General features: G+C 41.8%; 1 protein-coding gene across 8 annotated transcripts in view; it reads right to left on the reverse strand.

Moving 5' to 3' along the window:
- Positions 1-13142: 13142 nt before the first annotated feature.
- pard3ba (par-3 family cell polarity regulator beta a) overlaps positions 13143-14949 on the reverse strand; it is a 153419-nt gene continuing 151612 nt past the window's right edge. For all 8 annotated transcript variants that reach the window (XM_044187794.1, XM_044187788.1, XM_044187789.1 and 5 more), the window contains one exon: positions 13143-14599. In XM_044187794.1, coding sequence (XP_044043729.1) covers positions 14203-14599 — 397 coding nt within the window. In that variant the 3' untranslated portion in view covers positions 13143-14202. The remainder of the gene's footprint in view (positions 14600-14949) is intronic.

The raw sequence follows: 14949 nt of genomic DNA on the forward strand, positions 1-14949 counted from the left end.
TTTGGTTTGAAATGCCAATTTAAAGGCACACAAGCACAGGTGTTTTCACTTATTCTGGCTGATTAGACCTCTGCTCAGGGTGAATTTGGGTGGAGTTATGCAGGCAATTATGTGAGGTCACCAAATTTCATGTACCAGAAAGAAAGATACCACTCGGTACCACACTTTCCAGCATAGTATTACTCTTTAATGAAAGTAATGTTTTTAGATGCTGATCCTACTTTGAGGCTAATGGTTTAAAGTTGAATCAAGAGATTTTTGGCCACCGGGGGACAGTGGAACACGCTGAAAACACTGATATATCACCTTCTAAAGTTGTTGTGGCAAAGGTGTTAGCAAACAGCTGCCTATTTATACATCCGACAGACAGGGAGCAACATCAGTGCTGGAGTCGGCCACCTGGTGAATGTAAGTCCAATATTCACATTTCTTTGAGCTCTGTTTTGGTTTCCACCGACTCCTAAGAAAAATATCTGGCTCTTTAGCTACTAAATACTCCACTATGTTCACTGGCTAGTTGGTAGCTTTGTCTGTCTGCCATTTGGTGCTGGGCAGGTAGCTTTCAGTGGGTTTCTCAGAGCTTGTTTGTTGAAATCACAGCCTTCTGCGGCTGGAAGTTAAAGTGGAGCTTTGGGAAAACCTAAACAATTACAGTAGCTAACAGAAGCTAAAAACATCAAATGATAATTCTCTGTAGTTGTGTCACTATGAGCGATCGCTTTCACATTGCACATTGTCATTTGATCCAATGTTAACATAAATATTTATTACTGTAGCTTTCAAGCTTGTGGAAGCTCTTTCCTCACACCAGTAGCAGCTCACTGACCCACAGTTGTATGTGGAGGTTGGAACAGATGTCTGTTTTTCCTTGTTGACAGTCAGTAAAGTCATTGTTAGAGGGCTCTTATGCATATTTTTTTGATCAGGTGACGAGCTTCTACCTAAATTTAAAATGATGAAATAGTTTAAATGAACAGTTTACACGTATTTTTCAGTTGGAAGAAATGTGAAAAGGGTACCAATTAAAAGATTTACGTGGAGAATTAAGATTATTTATTATAAATCTGCACTCTTAAAACTTTCTCTACTATCTAATGTGTTTACACGATGATCGCGGGTGTTATTTTCAGTGACATACCCACAAGTATTTTCTACTATAGCCCACTTCATGAATAACAAACAGCTGTTTAATGTTTTATCATTGTCTTTGTAATGATTAATTAATGAACTCTGGAATGTAAGTAACAACTATAGAAGAGCGGGATGGGAAAATGGCTGCATAGTACCAAACAAGCTGGCGCTAAAGCAACATGAAGAATAAAATTCCAGCATGTAAACAGAGAAGCAGGGTATTGAAAATGTCACATTAGCTATATTTATTAAAATCTTCCTGCTATGCCTCACTGTGCTCTAGATTTCCTTCTGGTGCGATAAGTTTTTTAATGAATTGGCCAGCATCCAGCAGCACAATATTACCCCAACAATAGAAGCCTTTGCACGCACACTAAATATCTGATACCGATTTCTCTGCTGATATGAAGCGCTAAATACGGAGATGCCATTAGTGTGGGCCAGGCAATCCCCAGCCATTATCTTAGCAATGCCATCTTGACATAAACATTTTGGAGGCAATTAAAGATTATATGTGTGTGTGCGTGCATGTGTGTGTGCGTAGCTGTCAAAGAGCAATTACGGTGACAATGTCCTCAATGTTCTGGACGGCTCATTTTCATATCAGAGGAGACCGTGATGTTTCACAATTTGATTAATGTGTTTTCAGAAGGACATGTGCAGCGCGCAGGGACGTATTTGCAAAAACCCACGCACGAAAACACATTTGAAATCTTACACAGGCACAAACTCACACATGGAGATGAGATGGATGCAAGGCAGTAAATGGATCTTAATTGATGTGCTACATCCTTAGTTTCATTATTTACAGGCCTGCCTCATTATTCTAACATTCCCAACTCTAAGTACTCCACAGAGCTGCTTCCATGATATAAACAAATAAAAACAGAAGCCAAGAATAGCAAATGGCCCAACTTCATCATTATGGAAAGATGGTGTGTGGTTGTGTGTGTGTGGGAAGTGGTGTCCACATTATTTTTACAAATGTGACAGTATGTGAAGATAGTTGGTTACAGTCTTCGGGTTGACCATAATTGAAAAAGTGCTTCCTTTTTGCATGAATATATGTGTGTGTGATTCTCCTTTGGCTATTCATGTCAGAGGTCTAAGACTATGTTCACACTAAGCCGACCAAAACTTAAAATGCTTTGTATGTGTGAAAAAGACAAAACCAAACAATAGGAAAGGTGGCATTTGCCAAAATAAACATAAATACAGGTTGGTGATGACACCAGTGGCCAGATGCAAAAAACTCTAAGTAGGTTCTCTACTAAAACTTATGGATGGTTCTGTTTTATAAATCATCATTATCATTCAATTCCCACGGTGATGTTCTCCAACAATGCCAGAGGGAAAACAAAACACAAATGTGAACGTCACTGAGCAGGCTTATATCAGTTTTCCAAAAGCTCCATTTTTATCATCAATGCAATGACGCCGTTTTCAGATTTACACACTCAGTTTTTGGGGAGGAAAAGATGATCCTAACATTTCAACAGCACAGATACTTTTATTCTCTAAGCTATTACTTCTTTTACATTTAAAGGTATGTCTCATAATGCTAATAATGTAATCTGCTTTACTTTCTTGCCAGCAGGGATTTTATATGAGTAGGCACAGATTTTTCCAAATGATGTAAATGTCATTTTGGAAGGAAAAAGTGAAAACTATAAAAATACAATTAAATTCAATGCAAGATTTTAAAACGTGTGTGTGCCATTTTTACTCTGTGTGATCACATCTGGGTGTGAGTGAGATCACATTATTCTGACGTGAGTATGTGTGTGTGTGACATGTCGGGGTAGGCCTTAATTGAAGCAGGGGGCTGTGCCAGACTAGCCATTATGGGGCTGAATCTTGAACTAATCCGCGGAGTTAGTGGCCTTAAATAGATAATGCTCCTGTACTGGGGTCCAGTCACTGGGGAAGCTGAGCATATAGTCCATGTGAGCATGTATGTGTGTGTGTGTGAGTGAGAGACAGGGAGAGTGGGTGCATGTACAGGAGTAGACAGCTGAAACCAAGCCAAAGGCAGAACGGCATGCCTGTAGCATGAGCTGCAAACTTTCCAGAGTAACTGAGACCCCCAGCTGGTCTCAAAAGAGCAGTGTAACTTTAATGCTGCTACGCTCCACTAACATGAACTGACACTCTGGATCCAAGAGGAGGAGGCCCTGGGTAGGACCAGAGAAAGATGAAAACAGAGATACAGGTGGAGAAAGGGAATGGGGGAGACAGATTGACAGCCAAACACAGCGGCAGAGGGATGAAAACAAAACAAGTGTGAGAAATGCCACAGAGAGGAAGAAACCCCAGCCACTCCAAATTGCAGAGCTGCGGCATTAGAGTAGTTTGTCAATCACGACCCCTTTGACACGCACGGAGCAGGTGAGCCGAGGTTTAACTGATACACACACCGACGAGTCAATTACAGGCCAGCGAGGCAGAATGTCACGGCCGCCCGGACACTAAACCGACGGCTTAACCTCCTCACACTGCATCAATATGCCTCACCGGAGAGGGAAGGAGGAGGAGGGCCTGGATGCTGCTGGAGAGTGAGAGCACATGCATGCTGAGCATTCGCGTCACACACATTAAAGTACAAATGTAATATATTTGTGCATATTTATTAAAATACGCTTGTGTTCTTGTAGTTTGTAGGATTCATAATAGAGGACACTTAAAGGATGATCTGGTTTAATTTCAACCTGGGCCTTATTTTCCCAGTGTATGCCAACATAACTATCAGTTTGGTGTACAAATTTCATCACTTACTTCACTGTAAAAGTTGACGTGGTTGCTGCAAGATACTGGGAATGCGCGCACACACAATGCCGTTGCCAAGAAGCAATTAAAACTAAAGCTTGACTGATACTGGTGTATACTGTGGCATTACATATGCTACTTCAACTAGCATTAGCTCAATGGCAAGTAGACCAGTCAAGACTGATGGTGCGTTCAATGGAGGCTCTGTAAATAGTAACAACCAAACTGGAAAAAAACATTCCCATAGATTATGTGTGATTTACTGGAAGGCATCATAAACTGAAGAAGAGTAAAAAGGCATCAATTCGACTGACGCTGGCAGAGTAAGATATGAAAAAGTACATTACCAGTAATATTCACACCAATACAATTAACTGAACTACAGTAAGAAATATAATGTGGATGTTTTTTGTGTAAAAATCTTAGCAATGAAAATAAATCCTATTCTTCCACTGTTTCTGAAATGGCCCAATCGCAGTCATTAACACTGACATTATGCTGAATGACATTGAACCTAATCTGGGGTTTTGCAGATTCATCCAATGTATCAATGTTTTGTTTGGCGAGTGGCTTGCCTGAAATGTTATGAATCCAGCAGCAGCAAGCAAAGAGGAAGTGTGAGCTGAAGTATTATCAAAGTGACTCTTAAGAGCTGCTTTAACACAAGTATGTGTCTCAGTTGTCCCTGCCCGTATTAGAGAGCAGACCGCCTGGCAAAGCTGGGCCACATAAGCTGTTCTAGTGATATGATGAACCTTTAAAAACACCTGTTCATCATTATGATATGCATATTGCACTTTGTGAAATTAAAAGTTCACATGGTTGTTAAAGAATATAAAAATATAGTCTTCAACATTGACAGCCTAAAAGATCTGTCACATCTTGTCCACACACTTCCTGTTGTCAATTCTGCTCAACTGGCTCACACATCTCCTGTCATTCTGCTACAACTGGACACACATACAGTAAATGCACATGTAAACGCACACACACATAGGAGAACTTGGTATCTCTAGGGCTGTTGCTCACTTTGCTCTCCACTCAAGAGGAGGAATAGGATGTGACTTGCCCTCATGGACACCCATAGGTCTTCACCCCTCCAGGGTGTCTCTATACGTGTGTGTGTGTGTGTGTGTGTGTGTGTGTGTGTCATTCATGAGTCATTATCAAGTCAAGTCAGCCCCAGGCTGACCATGTGTCCAGACCCTCACCTCTACCAGTATGGTGTCTATGTGACTGCCCACACACACACACCAATGCTATGGCAACTCTATTCTGCTATAATGTATGAAAATGGGTTTGGGTTTGTGCATGTATGTGTGTGTGTGTGTGTGTGTGTGTGTGTGTGTGCTAGCTGTGAATTAAGTAAAACACACAGGGAATCCCCGGCTCAGCCCCCCGCCTTTCTCCCACTGAAGTGGGGTGGGCTGAGGTAAGGCGTGTTATAAAAACACACTCGCTCAGAGGGTGGTCAGAGCAGGCAGGTCACATATCTCTGATGTTTACAGGGGAAATCCATGATCTGAACGGGTCCAAGGAGACAGAACAACCGTGTGTGGGTGTGTGTGTGTGTGTGTGTGTAGTTTATTTACTGAACTGGCTAAATGTTTCATTTATCTACGTTTGTTAGGGAAAGATTGTATATCACTCAAGGCGATGGTACGCTGTGAGTGCCAGGCCGTGCCAGGGAATGTGTATTTAAATCAGGGAAGAGGTCACACGAGTACAAAGTGCATCGGGGTAACAAGGATTCTGCCCCCTGTAGGACAAAGTCAGGATCAGCATCTGTGTAGCTTGCACAAATAAGTGAAGTGAATGTAAGTTTTTATCAAAGCAACTTGTGAAAGAGATTGGCAGGTGTGTGTGTGTGTGTGTATGTGTCACTCTTATTTCCTCCCTATCATAGAGCTTATCTGTGGACTGCAAAGAATTGGGGGAGAGGAGTGACAGAATGGAAAGAGGAGACAGAGGAGTGTGGCGGAGAGAAACAGAGAGATGGAGGGATGGAAAGTCAAGCTGCGGAGTGAGAAGGGCAGGCAGTTGGTAACTTGTGTTTGTGTGTGTGAGAAAGTGTAGAGTGTAGTTGTGGCAGTTTGACTGTTATGTCTAGAAAGGAGGCATAATGAAGGGGAAGGCACATTAAAATGACTCAGTGAAACTCCCTATTATGCCTTTTCTTTGTGTATCGCATGACACAACTCTGCAAAAGAAGCTCTAAGCTGTCTCAGCAAACTGCACTTACAATAAATAAACAAATATACTAAATAATAATGTGTCAGATGTGTTTGCTCATCCACCAGAAACTCTTTCCTGCTATAAAAAGAGTCAAAAACTTAAAAAGCTAGCAAACTTCTCTGTGTTTTGCTCCTTATCTCCCTCAGGCTGCAGCTCTGTAGCGAACAATTGCCTCAAGAAAACGAGCTAGAAGAGGAATTCAGATGTACAAACTGGTCAAAATGCAGACACACTTGTGGGGAGGCTGGAACAAGAGAAGCACAAGGAAACAAATTTGTCTTCACTGCAGAGAGCTTCTCAATTAGCCACTAAATGCCTCGCCTTAATGAACAGGACATTTCTTAGCACTAATGAAGCTGGTGGCAGGCGCAGAGAGAGAGAGTGAGTGTGTGTGTGTGTGTGTGTCACTCCCAGCTACAGTGTGAGGTGTGTGTGTTTTTGAAAGACAGAAAGCGGAGAGACAGGACGGAGATCTAATGGAGTCGGGTCCACAGCTCATTTTCAGCGAGCTGTTTGGCATTCTCTGGAAGGAATGCGTGGATGGATTTCACTGCTGGCTGCTATAGCGACTTTCCAATGAGGCTCCACTTTGTCTTCACCCTTATCTAATCCACGTTGGAATGACCATCTCTGCAAAATGAAAATGAGGCCGGAAATCAAATGACCTGCCTGTTTGTTACAGCTGCATGGGCAGACATGTGATTTGAGAAATTAAACACCGCTTGGTGTGATTTGCACTGCATACTGGTATCCATATAGTGTCCAAATGGAAAAATATTTTCATAAAACATATGTTCTACATAAAGACGCAATGCAATGCAGAATAGAATAGAAGCAAACATGTTGTGACCATGAATGATGTAGGCACTTCAAATGCATCATCCTTTCAAATTTCATCAAAATAATGATATATCAACAACAGGTCTTCTCTGGAATACACAAGCAAACCCAGGACTGTCTCCATCATATGCAGACTTTGTATAAACATGAAGGACATTAAAGGGCCACTCCATCTGATTTTACTTGTCAAAGTCAATTTATTTTTGTTGAACCAGGCACCAGGATCTACCAGGCAAGTAGGTACTAATGAAAGATGCTATCAAGTTGCATTATGGGATTATGAAAAGTCAGGCTATCTCAGCCTCTACTGCATGGATTTTGACCATTCTCCTTTGAATGTATCTCACAAGTCCCCCAACTTTATAGAAGTGCAATGTTAACTCATTGGAATAATCTTTTGAATATTTCTCTCTCAAATTTGAAATGCTATTATTTTAGCTGAATAGTTTTACTGAGCATGGTGTTCATATTTTCTCCAGTTAAAATTTTAAAGGAATAGTTTGAAATTTTGGGAAAGATGCTTATTTGCATTCTGAGAATCTTCTGAGATGAGAAGATCTATACCAATCTCATATCTGTATGGTAGATATGAAGCTACAGCCAGCAGCTGTGTAGCTTAGCTTAGACTCCAGGAAGTGACTGCCCCCAGCCAAGAAATAGTCTGCCACATAAATCCCTGTAAAACCACTTTTTAGACTTGGATTTTTGTATGGATTAAACAAACGAGATATAACGTTATAATAAGTGAGCTTTTGAGGTGCTGGTAGGTGGATATTGTTACTTTTAGACAGAGTCATGCTAGCTGTTTCCCCCTGTTTCCAGTCTTTGTGCTGAGCTAAGCTAACCGGCTGCTGGAAGTAGCTTCATATTTATCATACAGATATGTGAGTGGTATCAATCTAACTCTCTGCAACAAAGTGAATAAGAGTATTTCCCAAAATGTTGAACTGTTCCTTTAAAATGAAATTGTGTCACCAGGCCAAACAAAACGTCACCTTCCTCGCTAATGACACATAATGTTTGTCTAACATGTTCATTGACTAACCTGTGTCAGGTCTAAACACCCCAAGAAATCTTGACCTTTGACCTTTTGACGCATCAGGACAAAGGGTGCTATTTTTTTATTCAATTCAGTTCAAGTCAAAATGTTGAATCAAAATCTGTCTAGTGTATTTTGTGTGGAATATCACGTTTCACATCCTTATGTCAGTCAGTAAAATATGCTTAGTTGAAGATGATGCTCATACCTTCAAGTTTCAGTGGTGTTTGGGAAATAACCTGTAGAGAAGACAATATATCACACACCAGTTTCAAACTCATACGGAAACTAAACAGTCTCTAATTCCTCTTGGGCCTGGCAGTACTTGATCTTAGCCAAGCGGCCGGGCTAACAGGGACACAAGACATATTACCCCATCCTTTCCCTGCCTTTCACAGCAACCCAACACTCCTGACACAAGCTTAGCCCCCCCCAGCACCCCCTGACTGCCAAGCAAAACACCTGGCATCTGGATGAGAAGGGTGCCAGTTTCACAGTGACTGCCACACACATATTGGTAACATGTGTGTGAGGGCAGAGCGATACGGATGTGCTGTCTGCCTGCAAAGTCAACTTGTGTGTGTCTGAGCAGAGAGCAGGCATGTGTATGTGAGAGACGGCAGTGGAAGCATATGAAAAGTATGTGTTAGAATAAGAATTCAGTGTGTGCATGACAGACAGCTCAGTCTGGACACACACAAAACCACAGTTTGGCAGCGTCAGTACTCTGGAAACATTTATAACTTTATATTCACATGCACAACCACACTGGTGTGTTAACTTGCATGCAGACACGTTTGTACTGTATGCATGCATCAAGTGTTGGACAAAGTGCCTACATATAATTTTATATGGTTCCAGTGTCTCTCTGACATTGATGCATTTCCCTGTTGCATGCTTCCATTCCTTGGCTGAAGTTTTGTATGTGTCAGAGGCCATGGCTGGTGCTGAAAGCCTGATGGATGGGGTCCAGGGGTCACGGACTTCAGCTGTTGTTGGCCACATCACAACCCAGTGAACCACACTGCTAGCCTTGGGTTAGCACCAGAGTGCACAGCGCTTTTTTGGTGTTTTTCATTGTCAGAGCGATAGGAAAGCTGAGAGGGTCGGGGGAGATATATAAAGAGAAGATTCTGGAGGGTTTGGATGCCGGGGCCTGCAGGGCTGTAAGAGGGAACAGAGGAAGGGGTCTGACCACTGCAACAGCTCTGAGCCTCCTTAGCACAGGAAGCAAATAAACAATGCAGTCCCCTCATCCTGGTATACCACACTACTGTTCTACTCAGGTGGGAGCACACAGGGATCAGGACTACAAACCATTCAGTGGTCTCACGCTGATGTTGCACCCACTGGTTTAAAATATGACTCACTGAATGGGCCAATGTTTTTGATTTCAAATGACAGAAATATGTCAGAAGCACCTCAAAAAATAGAGGAAGAAATGTTGTGCAGCTCACTGAATAAATGACTGCACCCACAAGAGCTTACCACACTGAACTGATACCCACTTTCAACGCTGAATGTAATGCAGATGGCGTTCCAGCTGCATGCTCCCTATATATTACTTGGTACCAGCGTTGGTGCAAAGCAAAAAGGGACTTTAGTTGTATTTGATCAAGGATTTTACAGTATATGAGGTTTCAGGGGCTCAGTGACCCTGCATTCCCAAAAAGAAGAAAAAAAAATCCTGCTTTTCTCCATAATGGGATATATGAACCTTTCATTGTTGCCACAACGATGTCATCAGCTCTGAAAAGGGCTGCTGTGCCAGGAGCGGCGGCCATGTTGCCATGGCGACAGTTGGTGTAAAAGATAGTGGTTGGTGGTTTGGCTGTGGTCTGTGGGCAAACGAGAGGCAGTCAGCAACCCAACATTGCTTTTAGGGTAAACATGGTCTAAATTAACAGTGTTGCTGTGATGCCTCTGCAAAAGAAGAAAGAAAAAGACATTAAGTAAAAATGGATGTCTTAAACACAGCACAAGGTGAAACCAAGCAAGAATATTGCACAGGATATGAAATTATTTCCAATATCAGCCCAACTGTGGAAATTCAATTTTACAGCTCATGAACAATATCAAACAAACATGCTGGCTGAAAGAGCACACTAACTTGAGTGATACTGTATCAAAAGGCTACACAGCAGACATAAAAGCGAATGAGGTGGGTGAAGGGCAGGCTAACGGGTAACGGTAATCCATAACTCGACCAATCTCCATATTCCGGCCATTTAAACTGCACATTAGCCACCAGCTATTCCCATGTCCTGTCTCAGACCTGGGAGGGTGGGTGGCCGGCTTTCTAATGAACTGTATAATTAAATGAGAAGCTCCGCTCGGCCCACTCCGACTACTCTCAATTCTGAGACCATGATGCCTTAACGAGGGCTGAATTGAAATGAATGGCGGCAGGTGAAGGACAGAAGGACAGCAGGCTAATGCGGTGGAATGTGCCTTTAATGAAGAGGATGAAAGGGAGGGAACGAGAGCAGACAGAGGTCACTGTGGGCGCTCACCCGTACCTTCATTCTGCGGTGCAAGGGTGTATAGTCCCCATACACACTCTCTACTGTACACACCCCCTCCATCTCTTTCTGTCTATCTCTCCCAGCTCTGTCTTTTTTGGGAGCTGTGTGGGAGAGAGATAACTGCTTCAGCTCTCCACTTTGCCCTCCCCATGGCATGGCTTTTGATTGACACATGCTAACAAGCTAAGGTGTTCGACAGGGGCGCCGGCAGAATAGGTAATGCTAAGAGAACATAACCAGGGAATTCTCCCACAACCCGTGGTTCATGACAATCGACTGGGGAACAGCGTGTGCCTCTGCATTTTTTTCTTTTTCAGGAACTGCAACAAGAATGTGGGTTTATGAGGTGTCAAATTAATTCACGCAAAAAACCCCTCATAACACAAGAAGAAAATGTAAGTGAATTTTCAAGCACCAAAAAGAACCTAGCAGAATCGTCAAGGAAGTTCAACGAAAGGAGGATGGGTGTAGAGAATAGACAAATAGCTTTTAAGGAAGGGTATGGCCTTCCTGTCATACAGTGGCAAGTGTGTGAGCTGATACCAGGCATGAAAATATGTCTGTCAGTGTATCAACTGGCCGTGACTGCGTCCAGTCTGAGTGTGTGTGTGTGTTTGAGTCTTAGTGTGTCATGTGATTTAACTAAAGAATCTCTTCTAGATGACCATGAACAAAAGGGAGACACTCTCAAGACACACACACACACACACACACACACACACACACACCCCGTAACTGATTACATAAACTGTGGATGGAAGAGTAATTTCAATCAGATGTGTGTTACAGCCAAATACTCCTGACAGTTATTGGGAAACTTTTGTTTAATTGACGTTAAATGCAATTAATTGTTGGATGTTCAATTGCTGTTGTTTATTGTCTTTGGCAGCAAACTGACCACAAGCACTTGAAGGAGGCTGTTTTTACTGTGCAGTTATTCATTAAAGTACAGCCAATAGCCAGTGAAGCCAGCTTAAGTGCTGTAAGTTGTTTTGCCCTCAGCAAATGAGAGATCTACAGGAAATATTTCCACACTAGTTATTGGTGGAATTTAAGGATTGTCTAATTTGAATGATATTTTGAGTTTTGATGAATCCAAATAAAGACTACATTGGACTGGCTTTTCGGTGATGCAAAAACATGCAGAAACTACTGTTTTTTTATCTGCCTACTCTATATACTTTTCATCTCTTCTATGCAGCCAATTGTTTCTTTGCTTTACCCTCTATGATCCCCTTTACTTTTAGTCAGACTTCACACAAACAGTTTTCTTAACTCAAGGTCCATTTACTGGCTTTTTCTGGAGTTTCCAGAGGAAGGAGTTGCTCAGCCCTGGAAAAACCTAGTAAGTGCACCTTTAGTTAAAACTATTTTTTAGTGAAATGTATGTAATTGTGAGGAGGGACTGGTTTAAAAAAATCTTCCTATTGGTGTGTTCAAAGGCCCTCTCATTGTTTGTCTTCTGGATTTTATTGTCTTATAGCCCATAAATGCAACATTTTCATCAGCTGACACTGAAAGTTTAGATTACTGTTTAGTACTGCCTTTTGTAATGGTAAAGCCGTGGTACATGTGACTTTTGATTAACTAAAAAGTGTGAAACGTGAATGAAATATTTGTGTCTAAAGGCTTACAAGAGCAAAACTAAACCGATGCAAAACCGCAGTGAATATATAATGACGGTAACCAATTCTTGCAAAAAGGAGGAAAAACACAAATTACATCCTTTCATCATGTTTTTATTGAACAATCTGATCCACTGGCTTTGCATCTTTGCATGTGCTTAATTAGTTCAAGGTATTAGCAAGACATTTTGTTTCCCCCCTGTTTTGTCATCACAGGATGGTCAGCAGACAGCTGCTATGTTTTTTCCCCTTTATTGTTTATCCAGCTTTTATCTATTCTGGTTTGTGGTGCATTGTAGTGCTGTTTTGAAATGTACTATATGAATAGAAATGTGTTATAATAAGCATTTGTTTATTACTGTTACTCAGATAGCTTGCGCCTCTACTTAAATATGTTAGGATCATTGATGTGTGCCCTGACTATCTTGGAAAGAGTTAATTTGCTTAAAATTGGTTTAAATAAAACAGTTGATCAACCATGTATCTGCCTGTGCTGGCTGGTTTGAAAGGTCTATTTCAGCTCAGACAGAAGAGGGTCAAAGCAGTGCAGAGACTAGGCGGATCAGCAGAGGCCTGGTCCCTGTTGGCCTTGACGCTAATTAAACACTAACTGATAGAAAAAGCCTTCTCCACACTCTAATTATTCCCCATTTCAAGTCTAATTTCACCAATCAGTGCCATCTTTATTTCTGAGAGCAAATTGGGCAGTAATCATCTTCTAGTGGAGATTTCCCTTTCTCTAATTGTTGAAGATGATTTAGTCATTATCAGAATGCTGGCTACTCTTATCAGTCATCTCACAGGGCAAATTTATCTGGAGATTGTGCTCAGAGAAATTAAGCTGAATATTATAATGAATTTTTAAAGTGATGACTCATTGTGTTGTCGTAGTTTGACTGAATATTTTAAATATGCATAGTCTGGCTAATCGGTTAAATGAAACAGAAACAGGATGAAAAGATTTGGTGCGGCACAGAGAGAGAATTTCAAAATATTTAATGCAAAATATTTGTATAAAAAATCATGCATTTATTTGAGTGCGTTTGAATCAAACCACCATTGACACATTTAGTGAGTTTTCAGTGCAAATTTAGCAATGATATGTTAAAGGCTAAAATGTTTAATTAAGCAATTTATTAGCTGCACAGTGTATGAGGAGTCACACAGCTTACTTTTATAGTCTGTTGCTTGCGTGTGGATCAAGATTTATACATTTTATTAGAAACACCACAAAAATATCACAAATAAACTCATTTGCATTGCATTTATACGTTTAACAAATGTACGGTAAATGTATCAGCCATGTCCACATCCAAATAATGAAAGGCAAAAATACAAAAAAAAAACAAAGTGTGACAGCAGGATGTAAAGGAAGTCCAAGCGACAAAACATCAAGGACAAGAAGATACTTTGAAGGGAGTTGCTTCCTTTTCCTGTTTGTCCGCTTCAACTTCCTGTGTCTCTTCTCTTATAGCGGTCCGGCTGGTCAAGGTGATCCCTCTTTATTTCCTTCAGTTTGATCAGCTTGTGCAAAATGCAAGTAAGCACTGCCTTCATGCCCTGTTTGCTGGAATAGAGTAGATTCTATACAACATATACTAAGTTTACTCTATATATCTGTTATTAATTTAATTGCCCCTAATTTAATTTCAATTCTACAATATAAAATCTATGTCAAAGATCCTGTTCTTATAAACATTGGCACACTTGTAAATATACACAAGCAATTGCAGACATGTATATATGTACACACACATATGAGTCCTTAACGCTGTTAAATCTGTCTTGGCCTGCGGAGACAGTTATGACCAGATGGTTCTGAAAATAAGCCTCATTTTAGCCTCTCAGCTTGTCACTTATTGCTTTCAGGGTTCCTGATCAGATAAATTAATATGGCAAAATCTCACTTATCCACATTGGCAACCAAGGTGACAGCTGATATTATGTTTCACAAATCTGGAAACACATGAATTTTGGAGTTTATATTCTTTGTATGACTGACTCAACTAGATGAGAGGGGTCTGTCACTCAAGACCACCTTTTACACTGCACCTATCATGGGGTTCTTCCGTCTTGGGTCAGGTTGTTTTTCGTCTCCATAGTCGTAGCGCTCTGGGCTGGTGTATTTGCTGGGGCTGGCCTGCCGGTAGCCGTCGCCTCGCCCTCCAACGGCTTCGTAGTAGTGCCGCCCTCTGCGGCCTGCGGTGGGTGAAGGGGGAACGTCCTGCCTTACTGCTGCACGGTGCTGCTGTCCTGTGCGGGGAGACGAGGGGTAGTAGCGCGGGTTGCTGGGCGCCTCATGGGATTGTGTGCCCGTCTGGGGGAGCGGCACACGGCTGGGGTGGCTGGAAACAGGAGGGTCATGGTAGTGGCCAGGGTAGGGGGCTGACTCTCTTGGCATGGATTTGGAGTGGGTGGGATAATCATATGGATCCCTCCTGAAAGAGAAAGGTGGGTTGTCTGTAAGAAGTTAGAAAGTAGTGACTGGAGCTGATATTCGCCTAGCTGGTCTGAAGGACTGTCTGACACCATTAGTAAAGATACACAAATACACACTCACACATATTTACAGTATGTATGCTTGAGAGTATAGAGGAAGACAATATTTAATACTGGTTTAAACTGGTTTGGAGAGAGGACGTGCCGGAGATTTGGCCCTCCCTTGCGGTAAGCCTCCTCCTGTTATTCAGTTTACGTGGCGAGGCTGTGGCCTTGGCAGGATCGAGTTGTGGGGGAGACGTGGATGGAGAGATGCCAAGAGATAACAGCAAATGCCTTGGTAAGCATA

The sequence above is a fragment of the Siniperca chuatsi genome, linkage group LG24 (assembly GCF_020085105.1).
Source record: "Siniperca chuatsi isolate FFG_IHB_CAS linkage group LG24, ASM2008510v1, whole genome shotgun sequence".
NCBI classification, from domain to species: domain Eukaryota; kingdom Metazoa; phylum Chordata; class Actinopteri; order Centrarchiformes; family Sinipercidae; genus Siniperca; species Siniperca chuatsi.